Source organism: Arvicola amphibius, chromosome 6 (genome assembly GCF_903992535.2).
Source record: "Arvicola amphibius chromosome 6, mArvAmp1.2, whole genome shotgun sequence".
In the NCBI taxonomy this organism is placed as follows: domain Eukaryota; kingdom Metazoa; phylum Chordata; class Mammalia; order Rodentia; family Cricetidae; genus Arvicola; species Arvicola amphibius.
This window is the reverse complement of record NC_052052.2, coordinates 135,862,040-135,886,284: the sequence shown is the minus strand read 5'-3', so window position 1 is coordinate 135,886,284 and position 24,245 is coordinate 135,862,040. Positions and strand designations below refer to the sequence as shown.

The following is a 24,245-nucleotide window of genomic DNA, read 5'->3' as shown; positions in this document are numbered from 1 at the left end:
GATAAAATTAGCAGCTAATGTGATAACTAACCAGCCCATAATGAAACAATCTGGCACCCTTGTCAGCATCCGGCTGGGGCTAATCTCTCCTGGAATGCTACGGTCATGTGGATGCAACCTTTCCCAAGGCGCCCTCCTTCCTCTCTCCCTGTGAAGTTGTCAGGTAAAAGCACTTCCTCACTCCCTGAGCTGTCTACCAATTATGTTTTGTTTTCTGAAATTGGGTGTATTTAGTAGGTTACCTCTGGCCTGAGCCTCCCTTCCAAAAACTAAGCCAGCGTATCATCACATCCCTGAAGGAGAAAAAAAGTGGATGACAAGTGGCCCAGTTACACAGCACGTTTGACTTCCTCTATCCCAGGAAACAACCTCAGTATCCAGAGATGGAAGGAATGGTGGGTGTCTTCAGAGCCCTAACTGTCTCTGAGCGACTGGACTTTGGGCAGCTACGCTGCGCTATGCTATTTAAGGAAAGGCTCTTCCCTGTCTTCCATTCACTTTTGGTAGAGTAGAGAAGGATGAGTAAGACAATGACCTCTCATTGCTTAGTCGTCTTTGAATGTTTGACACCTGGCACAGCAGCTAAGCAGAAATAGAAGCTGGATCTGTTGTAAATGAGTTGATAGACAGAGAGACTGATGGAGAGATGGACAGACAGCCATGTGTGAGTGGAAATAAACCTTTTCTTCCCAGGACTAGTGCTCCATCTGTACTCAGGCTGAGCGTTTTTCTCAGGCACCCACAGGAAGAGAGGCACACGAAGGCAAGGGAAAAGAGAGAAAGAGAGAGCGTTATCAGTGCTCCAAAACCTAAAACATCCCTGAGCGCTGCTGAGTCCTCAGGCTGTAGGCAAGGAATGGACACATGCATACTTACACACTTAGGAAACCTGGGGCTGCTATCACTTCCTAGAGGGCACATTGTACTAAAAACATGAGAATCTGTCAAAAATCCATCATGGGTGTGCTCAGAGAAGTCTGTATAAGAAGCCATTAGTTCGCAGAAGCTCCAACGAGTTCTCTTGTCCATCCTCGCTCCCAGAGAAGCTGAGAAGATTGCCATGTCCCCATCAATCTTTGAGTGTGACTACTATACCACAAGAAACACTACGTGGTTTCAGAGACAGACTGAGAATTCTCTGCCCTCTGCCTCCTTATTTTCCGTGTTGTAAACGTTGCTATCAGGAACAACTTTCTGTTCATTAACTGAAAAGACCTTGATGCTAATAGAGGAGACAGGCTTTTCTAACAGCATTCCTCCCGACTTCAGTTCATGCAGCTACTCTTTCCAACCGCTCCCGACCCTGTGACCACTGAAAACTCATGAGGATTAAACAGACTGAACTCGGGACTTTGCACAGCTATGAAAGGTGCACAACCCTTTTCCGTCTGATGGATCTTAAACAGGATTCTCTGAAGCCATAACTGTAGGTCTCTAAAACTAGAGAGCTGAACCCTGAGCAAACAGGAATGTGTTTGCCACCTAATCTGAAGATATTTGGGAAAAAGAAGAAAAAAAAAATGAAGGCACTACTAATTAATCAGCTGTGTGAAAAGAAAAGCCACAATACCACAGCAGGGGCAGTCAAGTTCACTCTTAACATAAGCTTGTTTATGTTTAAAGGGATAACGGTGCTTTCCCTGAGAGATGCCACGAGAGAAATTTCCTCCATGCAAGGACATAAGTCATGAAAAATCTATTCCTGAAAAATGATGGAAGCCTTTGGCTATATCTTCAATTAACAATCTGTCCAGGGTTTCCTCTTAGGCAGCTTGGGAATTCTCCCCTAAAAGCCACGGGCTGCTACCACCCAACCCACAGACCCTTACCTGGTTCCTTCTGCCAATCCGATTTGGTCCTGGAGGCTTCATGGGGGACTTGATGCCCTGGGGGCTCCCACCATTCTCAGTGACATTTGCTACGCTCATTACTGCTGACATCATGGTGTTGACGGAAGACAGGTCTGAGCCTTCTAAACCAATGGGTGAATTTGACGTCATCGGGACGGGGTTTTATACCACTAAGAAGTCTCTGCTACAGAACTGAAAAACAGATACGACTGATGTTCTCATCTGAGTTTAGGCTTGTCACAATCATGTGGTACTAATCAAAGCAAGGGCAATAGAGATAGAGCCCCAATATCCTTTTCCTAGTTCAACCCCTACCCAGAATAGAGCTCAACATGATTTTTGTTGTTTTTTGAGACAAGAGCTTGCTATGTAGCCTGGGCTGTCCAAACTCACTCTGTAGCCAAGATGACTCAGAACTCCCTGATCCTCCTGCTTCAGGCTCTCAAGTACTGAGATTACAGGTATGAGATACCACACCCAGTTCCAAGATAGAGCTTTCTTCTACGGATGCAACCTGTTTCCTTTCTAAGTGTAGGCCACCAATAGAATTCAAACTATCTGCAGCTTTACCTTTTCTTTTTTCTTCTTTTTTAACCTCATGTGTTTTGTGTGGTGTGTTTTGTGTTTGCATTAAAGTGGGTACATGTGTACAAATTCATGGTTTCCCAGATAGCTGTCTGCTTTATGTACCGAGGAAGTACATCCTGCAGAACCCAGAACTTGTGATTTAGCCAGTCTATCCCACCTGTCCAAGAACCCTGTCTCTGCCTCCTAAGTACTGGGATTATGAGGCTGGGGCTGGCGGTGGGTGGGCATGCACCACATACACCTGGCTTTTTAATGTGGGTGTTGGGGATTCAGACTTTAATTCTCACACTAACAGGGCAAGTAGTTCATCCAGTGAGCCATCTTCCTAGTCCATGATTTTCCTAGTCTTTGTGAGCAGAGTTTGACACGAGGACACAGAGCTGTGTTTGGCTAACACATTCCACCCTGTACTTGCTACTATTGAAATGTTCTAGACTTAAGAACTAGTTTATAAGACACTTCAGGTTTCCTCTAACTTCGTGGCTATATGGCTTCATGGATTTAAAGGTGTGTGAAAGTATGAATTCTAGAAGCCAACCCTGCAAGAATTATAACCAAATTTAAAACTAAGGTTGAAAATCCTGTTTCTTAAAAAATGTAAGTAGCATACAATTGAGAAGATGGAGAGAAACGCTGCCCCTCTAATTACCTCCATTTTCTGTCACAAAGGACACTTCTTGGTTACAGCTGTCATCCACATAAGTCGGAAACGATTCTCTTCTTTTCTTCTCTTGGTGTCACCCCTTTACACTGGAAAAGAAACAGGACACTGAATTAGTTAATTCATCAAGGAAAATGACTCAGTACTGGCTGGGAGTAAATGGTACATGCTTGTGACCCCAGACACAGAAAGCAGAGGTACGAGATTCTGAGCTCGGTGCTAGCCTGGGCTACATAAGAGACTCCATCTCAAAAAAGGGAAAAAAATAGATTCAGTGTTTTTGCTTAGTGAGAAAAATGTAGAAGCACTGATTAGCTGTGACCTCACATCACTATACTCACAAAGGAGAGACAATTCTGTCTCAGTCTTTTCTATCTTTCTCAGTATAGCCCTGGCTGTCCTAGAACTCGCTCTGTAGACCAGGCTGGCCTCAAACTCAGAGATTTGTCTTCCTCTGCCTCCTGAGCGCTGAGATTAAACTGGAGAGTTTTTCTTATAAAACTGTATGGCGTGGGTTTTCAACCTAATGTCCCCCTACTGAGCTGCCTCCTATACTCTCAAAGGCCAAGGAATTTTTCCAGTATTTTACTTTCTCACCTATTTCACTCCAAATTTTCTTTTATACTGTACCCCATTTCTTCACAGATCTCCACCTGATCCACATCATTTCCTAAGAGCTCAGAGTGTAGACAATACTAGGTCACAGCTAGAAGACACCTGGGTAATAGGAAATGAATGACCAAAAGAAAATTCCTAGTCCAAACCATATCAGAACTGACTTCATTCCTGAACTATAAGAACATAGGTGATATGTTCTTCTCGTTTTTATCTGGCAAAATATTCTAGATCTAGTGGTTCTCAACTTTCTTCATGCTTCTTCAACTTTTTAACACAGTTCCTCACATTGCAGTGACTCATAAGCATAAAATTATTTCGCTGCTACTCATAGCTATAATTTTGCTACTGTTCTGAATCATAAGGTAAATATCTGATGTGACCTTGGTGAAAGGATCATTTGACCTCACAAGGGGGTGGCGACCCACAGGTTGAGTATCACTATTCCCTGTTAGCAATAACTGTTGCTATCCCAATGAAGCAGGAACCTAAGATCAAGGCTATCACCTCAGTTTCCAAGCAGGTGCTTGGGATAAAACAGTAAGTTTGTGATTCCCTCCTTCAACTTTAAAGGGGATGTAACAGTGGGTCCCAACCAAAACAGCACTTACAGCCGCAGAGCAGGAGAGGCCTGGGGACGGTATTCTGTAAAGTTTCTACCAGCTAAGTAGTATCAAGCTAAAACTTCTGCCCCAACTTTGAATGTCGAAAGATAAAATAAGGGAGACACTCAGTAGTAGGGAACATTTTAGGCCTATATGGTACTTTTGGATTCAATCACCAGAACCTCCCCTCAAAAGACAAAATGTGTCTCCACATTTTGTGAGGAACAAGTGTTCCCTCAAATGTTTGCCTTAGAAACTTAATTCTCAAATTCATAGGCTAATGAATGGTCTTTGGAGGCGGGGCCTTTTAGAAGGTTACTGAGATCTGCTGAGGAGGAGGAGAAGCAGGAGGCGTGAGCAGACCTACTCTGCCTCACCAAGGTAAGAAACAAACCTCAAACCTGAACTGCTGTCTTTTCATGAAGTTTCCCTCACGCTAACAGACCACTTAAAGTTATTAAAAATTCATAGTGCTTGGGTGTTTTTTTTTTCTTTCTTTAGGGAACATAAAGACAAGAGTGCATATATAGAAGAGTGAACACACATACTTCTTTTTAAAGAGATTGCTAACAAATGTCACCAGTTCCTGCTGTAATTAATCAGCAAGTATGAATGTGTATTTGGTTCATAAATGAAGTCACCTCTCTCTTTTAAGTATTCTCTGTATTTTTTGTTTGTTTTTGCTTTTTGAGAGACAGGGCTTTTTGTAGCTTTGGGGCCTGTCCCAGAACTAGCTCTTGTAGACTAGGCTGGCCTCGAACACTCAAAGATCCACCTGACTCTGCCTCCCTCGTTCTGTGATTAAAGGTGTGTGCCACTACCTCCTGGCTCCTCTGTATTTTTAATGTACAGAAAGTTTAAGATTGTTGACTAGAAATCGTCAATACATTTCTATTATTTCAGTAAAGAGAAAATGAATCTATCTACCAATTATTACCAAGTTTAGATGATGACCTTTGATTTTGCCACTACTCTTTCCTTCTCTCTCTCTCTCTCTCTCTGAGACAGGGTCTATCTATACAGCCCATCCTTTTGTTGGTATTTAGACAAGGTCTCTCCATCTAGTCCTGGTTGTCCTAAAACTCTTTTTGTAGACCAGGCTGGCCTCTAACTCACAGAGATTCACAATGACTTGAACTTAAGAGTGCTAGGATTAATTTATCTGTCTTTCAAAGAAGTTATGCAAACCCTGGATTACATTTGTATTTCTGTTTAAAACTACCATATGAAAATATACAGGAGTAGAGCCTGGTGTGAGGTCTTTCTCACTTGACTGTTCTTTTGTGACGATGTTTCCTACTACCACCTGAGAAATCCTTGAGTTGATAGGAACAGTAAGCAGCAGCAAGTATAAGCAGCAGGTAAGATGGGGAAGCAAGCTTATGTTTCAGTGCTAAAGGTGTGCACCACTATGCCCAGTCCTGCATTAGGGTTGTGATCTATCTACCATGCCCAGCCCCATATTAGGATCGTATTCCACCATGCCTAGCTCAGTAGGAACTGACAAAACATATTCACTGGACAGAGGCAAACTACCAACAGGCATAAGAATCAAAGATGGATTCTTTCAAATACAGGCTGTCCATCCAGTAAGAATGCACATTTTCCTAGCTGGAAAGAAGAAAAGCCTTGCAAACCTGTTTCCCAGTGTCTTGGCAGGAAGACATAGGCTACAGTTATTTCCTCCTTGGGGATAAAGTGTAACGGGTGGCACTAAGAACCCCTTTGTTTACTTCATTTACGTGTATTTGAAATGTTAAGTAAACAGCAGTATGTTTTTAAAAGGAACCTCTAATTTCTGATGAGAATGCAGTTAGCAAAAGGGAAGGAGTCTGAATCCACCCTGAGAGGGTATTTCAGAAGCACCAACACGCTTTCCTCAGAGCTAGGGTACGAATTCACGCCAGTTTATTCTTGATTGAGTCTGGCACAGCATTTTCCTTTGGGATCATGAAACAGTGCAAAAGGAAAAGATGGGTATAAAACATGTCACTAATTGCTCTGCCTTAGGGGTAAAAGAACAACATTCATCTTTACATTACAGAATAGGTACAGGATAATTTAACCAGAAAAGTTGGCTAATTCTAGTTGATCCTATGTAACCACCCAGCAATACTGGAAACATTTAAACCTGCTGATACTTATGTCTGGAAAGACAAGTTTTCCCTTTGATTCCCTCACCCAGTCTAGTCCCCACAGGTGTAATGATTCCTCCCACCACCACCCCCGATATCCCATGCCTTGCAGAGGATCCTAATGCCATGCCTTAACACAGGCTCCAGGTCACAGAGAGAAGCCTGTGTCTGAGAGGCTGAAATCCCCCCACCATGTGGGGTTGAGCTGTCAGAAAGGATCCTCCTATCTACTGGCCTAAAAAGATGGTTTAAAGATCCATTTACAGTGTCTTTGGTTGCTTGCTTGTTTTTTTTTTTTTTAACCTAATAGTTATAGACCTAGAGAATTTTCATTCTCTTTCCCGCACAATTTCTTCTCCCATGTGCTACATCTGAGATCATTTAAGACTTAAAACAAAAATAAAAATGATAAATCTTCCAAGATGACTCTATGCCTGCTGCCAAGCTTGACAATTTGAGTTCAATCCCCAAAATCTACACTGCAAAAGAAATGAACTGACACTCGCAGGTTGTCCTCTGACCCCACCCTCCAACATACACACTTTAAAACTTTAAGGTGAAAAAATCGCTGGCCTATTCTAATACAAAAACCTCCAACTGGAATCAGAGAAGATAGGACTCCAGATGGAAGTTCCCAAACTACTCAAAGACGTGACTGACCAACAGACATCATCATGGATCTGGGAATGGGGAGGAAAGGAGGAATGAGAAAAAAGAAGGAGTGTCTGAAGTTTTGCTTCCTGTGATGTAAACCCCAGGCATCTTGAGAATCCTCATCCCACACCAGAGACTCAACTGGTCAAGAAGAAGCAGCAAGTTGCAGTTACAATTTTAATCTTATTTTACCCTACACTTTGGGAAAGAGAGCATGGGTAAGGTACTGGGGGGGGGGGGGGGGAGGAAGCTAGGATAAGACAGGACAGATGGATTTGGAGAAGAAACAGAACAATTCAAGGCAAGGCTAGGAGAGAGAGAGCGAGAACAGAAGATCGGTCTTTATTGTGACTCAAGGAGGCCTATAAACAGTAACTGACCTGTTTTCTTCTTTCTGCTGAGGAGCTGACACGGACTGGGCCCAAATGTGAGCAGGGTCACACCTCAAAGCCACCCCTTCTAGAACACAGAGTTGGAATAACCTGAAAAAAATACAATAGGGCAACATTAGAAGGGTTTAAAAGAAGGAATAATTCTGCCTCTGTATCGTTTCCTCTACTAGATATCACGATGATGGGGACAATTAAAATCCCCTATCTGCAACTGCAAGCAAACTGTTAGCTGATTCCACCAGAATCCACTCAAGCGCTGCTGAAAATGCGTGCGCCTTCCACAGCCAGGACCCCCATTACCTCTACCCAAAGTGCATCCTACATTCTGAGGACAACGACACAGGAGAATGCTTAGACTGCTGGCTCTAGGTGGAGCTTTGAGCATCCTAGCGGCATGGTAATAGTCTTGGATAGGAGTACAGCTCAATGACAGAGTACCTGCTTAGCATGTGTGAGATCCTGGGTTTCATCCCAGGACCACAAAGAAAGACAAAAATGGCTGAATAGGTACAGTTGATCCTCCAACACAGATGAGAGAGAGAGAGAGAGAGAGAGAGAGAGAGAGAGAGAGACAGCACTTGGTGGTAATGGAAACAGGAGAGGAAAGAGAGCTGAAGAAAACAAAAAATATGAAACTTACAGTGCCTTAAAGCAGAGATGACTGCAAGTATGCAAATGTGGGGGTGTTGCTTAACACATTTCAAACAGGACCAAATGCATGGCCTTCTCTTTCTACAGAAATTCAGAAAACACCTCTATACATTGCCTTCAGGAATAGAAGAAAGTCTGCTCTGGGGTTCCACAGGCCCCGAAAGAACCAATCTGATTGTTGTGCCTGCACAACAATGGGCTACAACACACTCGCCTCTTGCTCTCAACACAGCATCGCTCAGCTGAAGCAGAGTGCAAACTTAAGCAGAATAAAAACTAGGGCATAGCTCAGTGGCCAGCACCTGCTTAGCACGCACAGGCACTCTACTTTCCCGCACCACAGAGAGGGGGAAAAAAATCCCATAATTATCAAGAATGCCAAGATGCAGTTGTCTGGCACATTTTCTCACTTTATCCTCTTTCAGGGCATCTGGAAACAAGCTGCACAAGTGTGTCATACAGCTATCATCTCTATATAGCTATCACCTCCCATCTTACTTGGAGCCATCCACACACAGCTCCCAAGCACCCTCAGCAGGACTGGTCTGTGTGGATGAGAACACTTCATCACCCTTGGCTGTCACAAGCAGTTCCTCAAGTTTTTGACACTATGATTCCCCCAGCAGATTTTCTGTTTACATTTCAGTGACTCCATTAGCCATCTTTTTTATGCTATTCTCTTACAAATCCTTCCACAGAAATACACATACACTTGACATTATGTTCCATTATTATGATAATGAAGACTCCTATCCAGGGCTAGAAGGGGAAGGATCTTTGTTTCTTGTTTTGTGACTCATCTTAAAGAAAAGAAGTTGGATTACATAGCTCAGTGGTAAAGTATTGGCCTGGCATCATCTCTTCCTTCTGTGCCACTGTGTGTGTGTGTGTGTATGAGAGAGAGAGAGAGAGAGAGAGAGAGAGAGAGAGAGAGAGAGAGAGAGAGAGAGAATCAATTCATCAATTTTTCCCTGATTGTATTCATTTGTTCTGGATGTAACTCCCATGTAGAGTATTTGTCTAGTGTAGACACGATGAGGCTCAAGGTTCAATTCCCACCACTGAAAAGGTTAAGAGTGTATACACACACACATTTTTTTAATGTAATGACAGATATAGTATAATAGCCAAGAGTCTAGAAAGAAGCAGAATCTCCCTCTGATAAACTGTCAAGGTCTTCCAACAAGTGAACTAAAGCAAGCATGCTCCCTAATCAGAGAGTATGGAATTACACATTTACAGAACTGAAAAATAGTATTAAAATGTAGATCCACTTCTGTTTCTCCATTAGAAACTAAAAAAGCAAGCCAGCCCAAGTGGCTTCCCCAGAAACACAAAGAACCAAGGCATGGATCCACTCAAACCAAGGGTGAAGCTGAGACTAGATTCTCAAAACTGCATCCTCTGACCTTGGAAGTAAATGATTTGGATGCTGAGAATGCCGAACAATTTAGCCGAATAACAAGAGCCACCTCCCTGTTTGTTTTGAGTTCCACTAGGTCTAAGGGAGTCATAAAGCTCGAGGATGGAAAAATACAAGGCAGTTTTTAACAGGAACTTCTAGATACCCCTTACCTCCACTACTACCACTTCAGGAAAAAAAATGGGGGGCGGTTATGGCAAGAAGAAAAAAGGACTGACTGGCTACATACAGCATTTGAGGGCAGGTCTGGGATGCCGACTATCTGGATTTTGCTTCCCAGAAGGCTTGTGCAATTCAAAGAGGCAGGATATCTTAGAGAAGGCAGAAGCCTCTGGGAGGAGGAGTGGTGGGGAAAACCAGCCCTACCTCCCACCCCCCAGATAAGGGACAATGCTAAGCAAAGCCAGAAAGAGAAGATTAAGGAACCTGTCTCTAGGTCCAGGGAGATAGCAACAGAGAGATCAAAGATAAAAAGCAAGGATGGTTTAGAAGTAAAGGGTGGCATCCCATCTTCTGAAGATGAAATCTAAAATCTGTCCTTAGGCTCTCAGGAAATATAGAGTAAGTTGAGATGCCTAGGATGACGGCAAGGGGCCTTGGCTTTTGTAATACTTGACTGAAAAGGCTATAGCCTGAGTCCCTATAATGTCAACAAATAGGTTGTGAGTCCCTATAATGGCCATAAATACATGTGGGATAGTTTGTGAGGGATGTATGACGAGAGAGCTGACCTGACCAGTTCGGGCCAATCCAGAACAAGATACCAAGTACAAGATACAAGAGTAGAAATTCAGATATGAAATTGATTGAAGCACTTGACAAACTACAAAAAACATGTAAAGGGTGGGCTGAGCTGGGGACAGAATCTAACCTGACTAGCTATACCACCAAGACTAAGCCTGCCCAGCCCCAAGCCCAATACAAACCTATACACATACTAACCAGGATGGCCCTGAAGGTTGAGAGAGTTGGGGCGGTGGCTCTCTAAATTCCAGGAAGTTGATGTGTTTCTAGGCTTGGGGCTAGGCTATGCCTTGGATAGGGTGACAACCTGCAAAAGTCGCCAGGCCCTGCCCTGTCAGCACAGGCTTGAGTAAAATGAAGGCTAAGGCATCATGTAACAGCACCCAACCCCTGATCAACTGAGCAAAGTGAGGTTCTGCAGCCAACTCTGCAGTGCTTCCTCCTGAGTAAAGATGGGTTGCTAAGAGACAGAGACTGTACCAAGTTTAAGAGACAAGTGTAAAAGTACCGGGTGAGAGGGCCACCCAGGGAGGAAAGAAAGATGCAGGATCTTCTCTACTTCCTTCCTGAAGCCTACAGGAAGTGCTCACTCTTTAAGCAGTCACTCAGAAGCTCTCTGTGCTTTAGGTCAAGCTGTCACCCACCAGTACCATGGCTACCACTCCTAAATGTGCATGACAGCTCCTTGATTCTTTTTTTTTTTTTTAAATATTTATTTATTTATTATGTATACAATATTCTGTCTGTGTGTATTCCTTCAGGCAAGAAGAGGGCACCAGACCCCATTACAGATGGTTGTGAGCCACCATGTGGTTGCTGGGAATTGAACTCAGGACCTTTGGAAGAGCAGGCAATGCTCTTAACCTCTGAGCCATCTCTCCAGCCCAGCTCCTTGATTCTTGGGCTCTACCTCAAACTCACACCTCTGGGGGAAGGCCCAGCAGCCTGTCCTCACAGTTCTCCAGAGGACTCTATTTAACCCTCGAACTAGCTCATGAAGGTCAACAAGGTCAAAACCCCCAGGAATTGAAATCAACAACCTTTCTGAGATCCACTGGCCCATCCAAATCCTGGACAAACACCAAAGCACTGAAGCAGAAACTAAGAATCCACTTCCAACACTGAGTTTACTTCCTATAGCACAACTAAGTAAGAAAGAAAAGGGAAAGGAAACCATCTACACAGGGCCTTGTTTCTAGGTTCCTCTGGAGAAGGAGAAAAAGCATACTGGATACAAGCTTCAGACAGAATTAGGACAGAACTGCAATGCATGCATGGGTAGTCAGCACATGGTGTTTTTCAAGTCTATGCTACTCCTTGGAAATTCAGTTTATTTGATACTCGAGCACTTTGTCCAGAATTTCTGTGGACCTGGACAACTTCCCTTTGCCCTTTCCTCTGCCCCTCCTAGACAAGAAGAAATGTGCAACAAAGGGTGGAGCGGAAGAGAGAAGAAGCGTTAGAGAGCGTGATCATTGCCTCCTACAGCCTTAGCATTTAGCTCAGGACCTACTGAGGTGTGCCTGTTCTGGCTCCGGGAGGAGTTAGGATGGAGGAAGAGTGAATGGAGAACACTCCTCTGCTGGTGCATGTTTAGCATCCATGAGGACCTGGGTTCTATCCCTAGCACCATAAAAATGAAACCACTGTCATCACAGTAGCCCGTCTTCTCCCAGCATCTCTTTGCTTCTTCAGAAGAAGGAGACAGGTAGCACCTTCCCTGATCACACCCTTTCTTGTAAATACACAGCATGGTGAAGAAGCGGACTCTTTGCAACTCTTCTCTCTACAGAACACATCTTACAGGCAGGATCTAACAACTGCCAAATTCACAAGGCCAAAACGCAGCTGCCACCTGGTAGCCATTTGTCACCCAGCACCCTCCTCCCCTGGGAGGGGAACACGGGTGGCCCTTGGCACCAGGCTGTGAGAAGAACAAGTCCCTGGCCCCTTCGCCAGGCAGGCCAGACTTTTCCTAAACAATTAGTTTTTCTGCTTGGCATCTAGGCCCTGGTATTTCATCACTTTCTTGTCCAGCTTAGCAGAAGAAGCCTGTACCATTCTCTACCAACAGCTGAGGAAAAGGGGGTAACAAGTCAAAGTGGTCTGCACCCGTACAAGGAATGCCTTCCAGAGAGACAAATGTCCTTACCTACCTGCTGTACATAGTCACCTGGTTTAGAGTGGGGACTAAGCTTGACTCCTCCCCTACCCCACCTCTAGAGGAATTCTGGCTTATCAGGTAAAAACAGGTACAGGAAAGGCTGGGGTAGGGCCTCTATAATATGCCGAGATTGTAGAACTTAAAAGTGGAAAAGAAAAGGCTATAAGTCGCAGAAAACAGGATTCAACTTAAAGAGTATACCAGAAGCCTGTTTGTATTCAAGTATGCTAGTTCTAGAGAATTGGGAGTATTTCGTGAGACATAAACTCTATGCCAGAAATGCAGTAAGCAGTTTATAGGAAGTCATCCTTCTCCAAAACCTGCACAGCAACGACTAAGTTATCTGGTGGATGGATGCTACACTACTCTTATGGGATGGGGACAGAACCCCAGCCTGGGATTTTGTGACTCCAAGAGTTTTGTACTTATCAAGACGCCACAAAAGATCACAGAAAAACTCTACAGTAGAAGGAAACAAGCAATTTAAAATACTGGGAAACCAAGGTAGCAGAAAAACAAGATATAATGGGAGCTGGAGAGGCTGAGAATTTGCAGAGCTGGCTGCAAATGCTGCTGGACTAGAAAGGATACATGCATCCCATAGGTCCACCAGGACAAGAATGAGGAATGGCAGCAGACAGTGCTGCCACTTGTTTGTTGGTGGCAGTGTCTATTTCATCTAATGATTGTGGGTAACAGTTCTTCACTGAAAGAAATCAGGGCAGGAAACTAAAAGCAAGAACTGAGGCTTCTTGCCTCATCTGTCTAGATGGAAGAATGCTGCTTACTGGCTTGTTCTGGTTTGTGCTTAAAAACAAAACAAACAAAACCATGCAATTACTAGTCTGTAGAGGTCTGAGGTCAACATGTATGAGTTGGCTCTCCTTCTTCCATCATGAGTTCCTAGAACTGAACTCAGGTTTCCATTCTTGGTGGCAGGCCCTTTTACTTGCTGGGCCATTTTGCCAGCCTTTGAAAGCCAGGGCTTTGAAAGAGAATAGCTGTTGGATAGAATGAGGCTCAGTAAGGCCATGAGCTTGTTTCTTCTGGGTATATCCAAATAGAATGAGTAACCAACAAGACATAACAATATTAATAAAAATAATTTTATCGGGAGGCAGAGGCAGGCAGATCTCTGTGAGTTCAGACCAGCCTGGTCTACAAGAGCTAGTTCCAGGACAGGCTCCAAAGCCACAGAGAAACCCTGTCTCGAAAAACCAAAAAAAAAAAAAAAAAAAAAATTAAAAAGTTATCAGTCTGACCAGACTATATGATTCTTCCCACTGACAGGTTATATATTTCTGAGGCCTCAGTTCTCCTGTCTGAGAGTGAAGTAAACTTATTAAAATACATGGGAAACAATATAGCACCCCATAGTCTGAGCTACTGATATTATTGCTTCTTCACTGAGCATTCCCAGTCTCCCCTCACCCCAGTGTTAAATCCACCTCAGGTTGCCTCCAACTTCCCTTATTAGATTGGCAAAATTCTGACAGCAGCCCAATTTGATGGTCTTTGTTTTAAAAACAAACAAACAAATCCCATCTCAGCCCACAAGTGAGACAATTAAAAATGAGTAAATTGGCTTATCACAGAAACAATCCCACTGACAGCAAAGGGCAGAACAGCTGTTGACTCTCGCCATGCTGCACGACAAGCAGGAAATAAAAGTCCATCCGGCTATGTGCGCTGCCGAAACAAATCCTGCTCAGCTCCACATTTGCTAAACACACTCCTGGCACCCGTGAGGACAAGGCCACGGCAGCTTCCTCCTTGTATTCCCCAACACAGCTCTTCTCTTCCAAACAGTAACTTGCCCGGCCCACTCAGGCTACTGGACTGCAGGATCCAACTGTTCTGGGCAAGACTCTGAGATACAACTTCGTATCCTGTTACACTTACAGCTTGCAGGAAAGCTGGGATAAAGTTCAGTAGCAGTTTGCAGAGTTTTGGGCAATATCCTGCAACTTTTTCATGAGTCCCGAGGTCTCAGGCTGGCCTTTCTGATGTGCTAGCGAAAGGGCACAGCAGCATCAAGAGTCTCTGCTCTCCCCTGAGGAGGATCCCAGTGCAGGCTAAGAACCCCAGGGCAGGAGGTATCTCAGATCAGAAGAGGCTATCCATTCCAGTTACAAGGAGACTCTCCTAGGAAAATCAAACTAATTTTGTGGAAGATAAAAATGTGTGAGTTGCTCTACCCCTGGCTGCTTCTAGAAGACACTGGAAGGTAGATTCACATCTTTCATTTGACCACTGGAAAAGTGGTCAGCTGTGGTCAAAATTTCACAGTGGGTAATCAGACATTACCAACTGTCAGCTGAGAATGACTGTCCCAGGGAAGTGATGTGCCCTAGCTCCCAGGGACTTGATAGGCTGCCCTCTGTGAGTAAACAGATGGTCTTCCCTCCCCCATCTCCCCAATTTTGCCTCTAAGAAAAAGAATTCAATACTGCATGTGTGAAAGCAAACATACTCTAAAATATAAGTGGTTGATAAGTGTTTATACAAAGTACAAACCAAAAAACACACATACACACACAAAACAAATGTGACTATTACGGTGCTAGATATGGTCCTCCTAAGAGACCCTATGTCAGGAAATCGTGGCATAATCTGAGTACCAGCAGGCAAGTCCAGTCCAGCATATGTCCAGGCTTGGGAAGGTTAATGCAGTATCGATGGAAGTCTGAGGCTCTGGTCCTCACTGCCCTGGCCTTGACCACTGGGAGTGTGATTAGGTCATGGCAACTGTACTGCCAGGGGTGGGGCATGCGGGATTAGGTTTTGTTCTTGCTGCTGTGAAAGGCTGCTCTCCACTCCTGACGGACTCTGAAAGAAGCCTGTGTCACAAAGGCACGTAGGTTCGTTTGCTTTAGGTTGATCTCCTACCAGGTGCTGAATGCACAGGCTTCCTGAACATGCACAAAATGTTGGTTCACATCTTCCAAACCCCACCCTAAACAGACAGCTCCTTTACAAAGAACTGAATTCTCACCAAGTGTTACAAACTACACAAAGAAACAAAAGGGGAAGATAATCCCAGAGAGACAGGTCCCTTTCTTGAACTCCCTCTCATATCTAGGTAACCACTAGGCCAACACTGAACGCACAGCTGAAGGAAAGGGATGTCCTGTCCCCAGACTTAGCAGGGTCCCAGGCATCTGGGACATGGCTGGATGGATGGACAAATCCAAGAGACAGATACCTGAGCATAAGGAATCTTCCTAGTATGCAGATTTGGATTACCAAGCTAATGTCCATTTACAAAGTATGAGGTGATTTACACATTCTCAATCAAAACACAAGGAATTGCTTTCACATCTATGGAACAGAGTACTGCATCTCAAGCAGAATCCTTTTAAGTATCACCATAAAGCAAGCATGTGATAAAGGCACTCTCTGAATGTTCAAAAAGAACATCCCTACTCTTTATCTTCCTTTCACAGTTTGCCTCCCAGTGATAGGAGGGGCCAAACCTCTAACAGTCCATACTTTATCTTCTACTGACCACTCAAAGCCAAAGGCTGGACTTCCTGTAGCTAGCCTGTTTGACTTGTTCCAAACACTTGCCTCTCCTGCCTGTTGCAATGCCTAAGCAACACCTGCCTACCATCCACTTCAGCAACAACTTGCGATGCAACGGAGGAGCACACTTAAAATTGTTTTTACATGTTCAACTTATTTTGTGTGTGCATATGCTGCAGATATACCCATGGCACATGTGTGGACATCTCCTTACGCTATATGGGTCCTAGGGATAAAACTCGGGCCATTAGGCTTGGTGGCAGATGTCCTTACCCGCTAAGCTGTCTCACCTGCCTGAGCCTTTATGTGGGAGAGGCCTGACAGGGCCAAGAAAAGAACATGCTTTCTGTGGTCACTTACAACAAACACAATAACTATCTTCATCAAGATGTACAAACTGTAACAATAGCTAGGATAAAGCACAGATTATCTATTTTTTTTTTTTAAATAAAAGGATCTAACCCAGTTGTTCCTGAATTCATGAGCCTCATGCCTCAGCCTTTTGGCATTGAGATTACGGGTCTAAGTCACTATTTCCATCCACATACACTACGATTCTTACAGTAAGCCGTATTTGCTACTTTACTATTCTTTAACCACTGGAACCAAGAGCACATGCTTGTGTGCACCCTCAGTGATCAATAGTGCACTGGATCCCTTGTCAATCAGCCCACCCAGTCCTACACACTCAACTGTCTGGGTGCTTGGGTGTTCTGTGATTCAGTCCCCAAAGCACTCAGATCATCAGCAAAAATCGCTTCTCTGTGCATCAGTCAAGAAGGCTGTTAAAGCTGTGTTTCATACTTATGTATGCACTGATTCCCCGGAGCACATCGGCTACTACCCACCATGAGGGAAGTGTTCCATTTTTCTTAGCATTCAGTCAGTGAACATGAAGATAACTGGTTTAGAAAATGATAAAAATCAAGATGCTAACCGTCACCTTTCTGGGGGTATGAAGAGTCTCTCTATAATCAAAGAATAAGGGCCATTTTCTTGTCTAAACACCTTTACTTTCTCACAGTTTCATAGACAAGAGAGCTCATTGGAAGATGAGACAGGCAGTAAGGATGGTTAAGTCAGGCCAGGGGCAAAAGAATGGGGGGGGAGACAAGTGACAAACTAGACTATACAAGTTGAGTCTCCAGCACCACTTCATATGCCAACACTCCAGAACACAGACAGCATTTCTTTAACGGGGACTGCACAGAGCTATGCGATTCTACTCACAGCCTGGAATTGTCATCCACGTGGCCTCCATCCCAGTCAGAGGCCATGAAAGAACAAGAGTCAGCTAGATGGTTCACCCCACCAGCAAACTGCTTCAACACCCTTAACTACCCACAGCTGTGAAGTCAGGAACACCCTGTACAAACAAACCAAAAAACAAAAAGACCCAGAAAACTTGCAAACAATGGTGTCGACAGTACTCATTGAATACACCTGAGATAAACTTCAAAGCTCTTAAAGATGTTCCATTACAATTCTGGAGAGAAAAACAAACACAAACAGCTGTAAGCACAAACTTCCACAGGGATGTCAGAAGCTTCTTCTCACAATATTTTTTAAAGAAAACAAAAACTATAGTTGATATGGTGGCACATGTCTATTAATTCTAGCACTCTCAGAAAACCAAATAATGGGCAGGCAAGATGGCTCAGCCTTCAAGGCCACCAAACCTGACCTGAGTTGCATCCCTGGCACCTAAATCATAGAGAAAGAAAATGGATTCCCTTAGGGTGATCTCTGATCTCCATACACCACTATGATACATGTGTGTATCATACACACACACACACACACACACACACACACACACACACACACACACACCATTTTCTCTCTCTTTAAATACAAAAATAAATGAAAACCGAACCAAAGGTTTGACAGACTATACAACTGGCTGCCTTTTCACAGAAATGTAAAAATAAAAACTAAAACAATCCTAAATGGGCCACCTCTTTACTTCCTATAGTTCCCTAATTCTCTGACCTGGTTGAGATAAAAAAAAAAATCCTTTTACAATTCTCCTATAGGTGACTACTAATTGTGGTAATGACATTTTTGGAGCCTCTAGCCAAGGCTTATTTTGCATGAAAAGAGAGTTTGGGACATAAGATATGCTAGCAATTCTAGTTCTATCTTATGTTGAAATAATGTGTTACTAGTTCTAACCCAAATTTATAGCAGATTAGAGTGGCAATCACACAAGTCAGTGAAAGTTACTGAAGATGCACTCACTGCTCTATGCTTTGGGTGGGAAGAGAACCTGAGCCCGCCATGTGCAGGCAGTAGGGACCACTGAGGCTCCAGGTATCAGAAGTTGAAGGAAGTGAACAAGCGCCTGGCTAACAGGCCGGGAAGACAGAGCAGACACAGAGTGAAATTACAACCCAGGGGAAAGCGGACCATGAGCCAACTGCTTTAAAGCTGTGGGGCTCACCAGAGGCAGGAGGTGCAGAACATGAGGGCAGTAGGGCAAAGGCAAGCCTTAACTTGAAGAAAGGACCCAGCTTTGGGGCAAATGTTAGCAACGAGAACACAGTGTGGAGAAAGCATGGTTTCTAAGAAGACCATTTTCTTCATCCTTCTCTAGTGAGATGCTCAAGCCCATGGTTAGTCTGTATTTATTTATTTAATCATCTTTGCTTTTAAGGTAAGGACATCAAGTGACTGAGATTGTTTTCTCAGGCCCTTACTTGGTAAAAGGAATTAACCACCGCTATTCCACCACCACCACCCCCATCTAACTACAAACCTTTTGCTTTGTTTCTGACCCATGAAAATAAACTCCTCTGGGAGTCCTCAGCGCATACAGCACGTTGTGAGAAAGGAGGGAGAGTGGAGTAGGGGAAATGGCAAAGATGAGGCTGGCAGAATGACTCTGAGGTCAAGGTTCCATCTGGGAAGGGATGAACTTTAGCCTGCCACTGTGGAAACCCACTGATTTTTTTCCCTCTAATCATATCCATACTTTAAAAAGCTTTCGACTTGAGGCACATAACCCCAGTTAGGAGGGAACTATGACAGTTTAAAGGACAGACAGGAAGAGGTCCTGGTGGAGAGGGGGCGGGAAGCACCACAAAGGGAGACCTGAGGAGGCCCTGTGGCAATGTTCAGAATGCCCCTGGGCTGCCTGCCTTAGGTAACACAGTGGATGACAAAGCAGTTAGCAGTTGAGGGAAATTCCTCCTGCAGGAGGGAGTGTGGGCCACACAGTGGAATGTGACTATGGGACTGCAGAATTAAGAAAGTCCCAGGTCCTCAGGCTTGGCAAGAGGCTCCTTAGTCTGCTAAGCTGCTGTCCGACTTTTAAAAGTTTTATGTGAGTCTGCTTTAAATGGCTAGCCATGACCAGAGGCTACAGCACTGGATAGGGCAGATCTGTGGTGCTTTTCTCTAGTATTCTTGGGTTACTACATTGTAGTCCTTTGTTTTTAAGCCCCAAGGCAGGAATAAAAATAGTCTAGTATGGTCTTCCCTGTAGGCATGGGAGGGGGAGGTAGCTCGCAGACTTACTTTGCTTACTATTTATGAGCTTCAGTATAGAGGGAAACAGCCCACAAAAGCAGCAAGACAGGGGCATCTCCTAAGCAGGCAAATGAGTCATCCCCACCTTCCTCATCTCCACAGATCCTGATCAAACTGGGTCCTGCCTCAAACAAAGAAAAGGGGCCAAAACACTGGGAAAATGCTTATAAATCTGGGTCTCTTTTAAATGCAGTTTGGGAATAGAGGAGGAGGGCTAAGACTGCTAAGAGTGCTGGCCAAGCATGCCTGAGGCCCTGGGCTTAAGCTTCAGGTCTGCAAAAACAAAAATCAACCATAAAAAGCAAGTTAACAAGTTGGTACATTTAAGCATTGATGAAGCTAGTCTAAAATGAACATAATACCTTGCTAACTAACTGTGTACCATTTAAAATTATAGCAGAGGCTAGTGAGCAGGGCTCAGTGGGTAAAGGTACTTGCCACCAAGCCTGAAAACCTGAGTTTGATTCCCAGGACCCACATGGTAGAGAGAAGCAGCTTTTAAAAGTAGTCCTATGTAGGGGCTAAAGAGATGGCTCAGCTGTTAGAAGCACTTGCTACTCTGGCAGTGGAATTCAGGTTCGGTTCCTAGAACCCACTTAGTGCCTCACAACCATTGATAACTGAGTTCTAGGGGATCCAACATCCTTCTCTGGCCTCTGAGAACAACAGCACATATGAGGAGCACATACAGGCAAAACACTCAGACACATAAAACTAAAATTTCTTAGACAAATAAAAACAACAGGCATGATGATGTTCATCTTTAATCCCAGCACTCAAGGAAGACAGAGGCAGGTGGATCTCTGAGTTCAAGGCCAGCTTGGTCTACAAAGCAAGATCAAGGAGAGCAGGGATACATAAAGAGACACTGTCTCAAAACAACATACATATACAAACATAGAAGTTAAAAGTTAAAAAGATAAAAAAAGTTAAGTTAAATAAATAGAATGAGAATTTGAAATGTACATTGAGACATAGAGACATGTGCTGAGACAGCAGGAACCCAAGTTCAAGGCCAGTCTAGGACAGATACATAGTGAGTTCCATGTCAGCCTGGGCTATGTTACATAGCAATACTGTTTTGCTTTGCTTTGCTTTGCTGTGTGTGTGTGTGTGTGTGTGTGTGTGTGTGTGTCCCCTCTCCTACATTCTATACAGATGCCTCAGGAAGGGCAGGTTATAATCAGAAGTTTTAAGTAAAGTGGAACAAAGCCCTTATGATTCTGTCCAAAAGTCAGAACTATATGTTAGATTCATGATACTAAGAGATTTTTAAAAACCTCAACATAGTTACCGATTTACAACATACAGAAAGAGTTGTTTTTCATATTGAAACTGCTGAACTTAATACCAGATGTTACAGAATTGACTTTATTCATTCAGGTTCAAGATATAATAAGGAATAGACTGTATCCTATATACATAAACACATATCTGATCCCATATGGGTCTGCCAGGTCATCTAGAACAAAGTAATGCAGAAATTGATCAATTATTGATTGGAAATGTGCTGAAGGCCTCAGAATTTCTCAAACACACACACACACACACACACACACATCATGTCAATAGGAAAGGTTTAAAAAATGACTTTCCTATTACATGGCAAGAAGTCAAGGAAATTAAAAGGAGATATCCTCCTTGTTCGTTATACAACCAAACACCACTACCTGCAGGAAGTAACCCCAGGAGTACTCAAAGGAATTAAACCTGGCAAATGGATGTGCTCCATTTTGTAGACTTTAGAAAACTAAAATATGCACAACCACACCATTGATACCTATTCAGGTTTTCAATTGGCCACTGCCTTGAGTTCAGAAAAGGCTGATTTGTTAATCACACATCTACTATAAGTTATGACTATCATGGGTATACAAATAAAAATATGATCCAGCATATGTCCCTAAGAAAATGAAAAGTTATTTTTTAACCTATTACAATATAAAGCATATATATTACAAGCATACCACACAATCTTGGATGCAGAGGCAGGCTGATCTCTGTGAGATTAAGGCCAACCTGGTTTACAAGTGCCAGACTTGACAAGTTCCAGGCAGGGCTAGACAGTGAGACCCCGTTTCACAAGCCCCTTCACAAGGTACCTTGAGAACAACAAACAGGGCCTGCATGCTCGCTTCCAAAGATGTGGAAATAAAATACTTCTAAGGCCTCAAATATTGTTTATATTTATGTATTTGTATATATGTATTTTGAGATAGGGTCCCAGTGTGGAGTCCTAACTTGGAACTCACTACTTAGGTCAGGTTAGCTTTGAACTCATTGTGAGCCACATGCCTCTGGCCCTCTAGTACTGGAATTAAAGGAATGTACCACTATAGCTGATAAAAAATTTATGATAAAAATGCCACCCCTACCCACCCACCCACAACTACACAGACAAAACCCACTACTAGGTCAAGAGAGGGGGACTACTCACAAACTTAGCACCCAGAGGAGAGAAAGAGGCAAAAGGTGGCAGACCATTAGGTCTATCAGAAGCAGACAGGTGTGTACTCGGGGAAGGGTATGGGAGTGGAAAGCCTGATGGGGAAGCTGATACTCAAGCACCAGGTGCTGCTGAAGGGCAAGGGATGATTATAGGGGGGGGCAAATTATGGGGAACTGGGAAAGGTGGGTTTGGAGTAGTGAGGGGTATAGGCTAGAGTAGTCTGAGAAGATGATGTAAGAGTTCAGAAAACTTGTTTGAACAAGGAGACTGGGGGAGGGGTGACTGACTAGAAAGGGGAACAAAGGGAATGGAGAAGGTAAACCAGAACAACTTTCAAAGAAAGGCAGGCAGGCAGGCAGGCAAGAGAAGCGAGAACAGCCACAGGTGAGGGGCCTGAGGCACTAGAATGGTGACCAAGAAAAAAGTTTCAGATGGTTGACAAGAGTTAGGCTAAATTCTGTTAGACTCTGTTGTGATGCAATAGAGAGAGGCCTGCCCAGAAGGTGGTGGCAGTGTAAAATAGTAGCTTACTACTATTTAATAGAGCTTGAAATAGGAAACTGAAGAGACGACAGCAACTCCCCCCTCCCCCCAAGCATAAAGACCAGTGGACAGAGAGAGCCCTTTCATCCGCATATGGCAGAGTGAAATCTTTGCTGGGGGGTCTTAATCTTTAGCACACAAGAATCAAAGATTTGGTTGGACTGGTCATCTCCAGAAAACAGGTAGTTAGTTGGTCCTAGCTGTGGGTCAGAAGAAGAAAATGTGGCAAGCCATAGTTTAATGAACAACAACAAAAAAAAAAAACCCAGAGATCAGGCAGGAGACAGGCCTGTGGCTGTCAGAGATAAACAGACTCCCTCCACCCCCACCCTCTACCACCAGCCCAACAGCCAAGGAGGATGAAGTTCAACAGAGGGGAGCCCTTAGCTTAAGTCTTTACAGGCACATGACCTCAAGGTGTTCTCCATTGGTCCTGAACTGGTACAAGATGTAAGCAAGATGGAGAAGCTTCAAGGTCATCCTCTGTCAAACAGGGAATACAAATCTACTTATATACATACCCTCACATATGCACATCCCAGACATGTCTATAATCTATAATCCCAGCAGCACTTGGGCTACTTTGTGAGTTACAGCTCTGACAGAGCTACAAAGTAAAACCCTGTCTCAAAAAACACCACACCCCTAGCCCCTCATCCCTGGCCCCCACATCAAATGGCCCAAGGACAGTGAAATGGCACTTCTGAGAGGCCCTTCTCCTACTCAGGGAGTCTATGGCATCCTTGTGCTTCCCACTCCTGAAGGGTGGCAGAGGAAAAAGAAATATGCATTATTTTAAACACTGCACCTTATATTCCAGTAGAGAGGTAAGCCTGTTACTTTTCTTCCAGCTGACACCCAATCCAGTCATGAACCTGTTCTCCTAAATATGAACTTGTAGATTCCCACATACAAATACCAAAGATACCAGGTCTCCCAGAGAAAACACCTTCCAAATTCTCAACCCAAATACTTTTCACATTTCCTTTCTGGACTGAACTTTGCCGCTCTAACAGAGATACCGCTCAGTGTAAACGCAGGCTGAGGGCTCACACAAGACGGGGTCCCACTATGTAGTCTTGGCTGGCCTGAAACTCAAGAGATCTGCCTGCCTAGGCCTCATCAAGTGCTAGAATTGAATACATGGGCCACCAAGGGCACTGTGATCTGGCAGTTCTCACAGGTTCAGTTACATCTGGACATCAAATCAAATCAGTGAGTCCATCAAATCAGTGTGCATTGAGTTTTAGATTAGTTTAGATTTGACTCAAGATTTCCGTCAATTATATACACCATCGTTGGAGTACTTAACTAAACCAAACCATTTAAATTGGTGAAGGAGAAGGAAGTAGATGGAAGGCGCTCCTCCCCTGTATCTCTGCTATTCCCATCTCTGTTCAATTACTAGACGAGCAACTGTTTCTCACAGGAAAACCCTAGACTTCAGTCTGAATATTAAAACCTTGGCTGAGCAATAGTTTGAAGAAAACTAAAAATTTCAGCAATTTGAGAATGGAATATTATGTTCAGACCATACAGAGCACAGCAGTTGTTCCCAAACAACATGAAACCTGAAAGAGGCAAGGCTATCTTTACCCTCCACCTAGAGAGAGTCAAAGCCAGGACACTGTCCCCGTAGCGCTGCCAAGGAACCATCTCAACTGCAGCCTGATGAGTACAAGGGACAGAGCAAGTGAGAAAATGCATGGGCCAGC

General features: G+C 43.9%; 1 protein-coding gene across 8 annotated transcripts in view; it reads right to left on the bottom strand.

Annotated features, from left to right (window-relative positions):
* The window catches only part of Rreb1 (ras responsive element binding protein 1), a 180,122-nt gene that overhangs the window by 55,186 nt on the left and 100,691 nt on the right, over nucleotides 1-24,245 (bottom strand). For all 8 annotated transcript variants that reach the window (XM_038335485.1, XM_038335483.1, XM_038335479.1 and 5 more), the window contains exons 2-4: nucleotides 7,489-7,590; nucleotides 3,088-3,188; nucleotides 1,830-2,042 (exon numbers count right to left, since the gene is read on the bottom strand). In XM_038335485.1, the coding sequence (XP_038191413.1) occupies nucleotides 1,830-2,000 (171 nt within the window). In that variant the 5' untranslated portion in view covers nucleotides 2,001-2,042; nucleotides 3,088-3,188; nucleotides 7,489-7,590. The remainder of the gene's footprint in view (nucleotides 1-1,829; nucleotides 2,043-3,087; nucleotides 3,189-7,488; nucleotides 7,591-24,245) is intronic.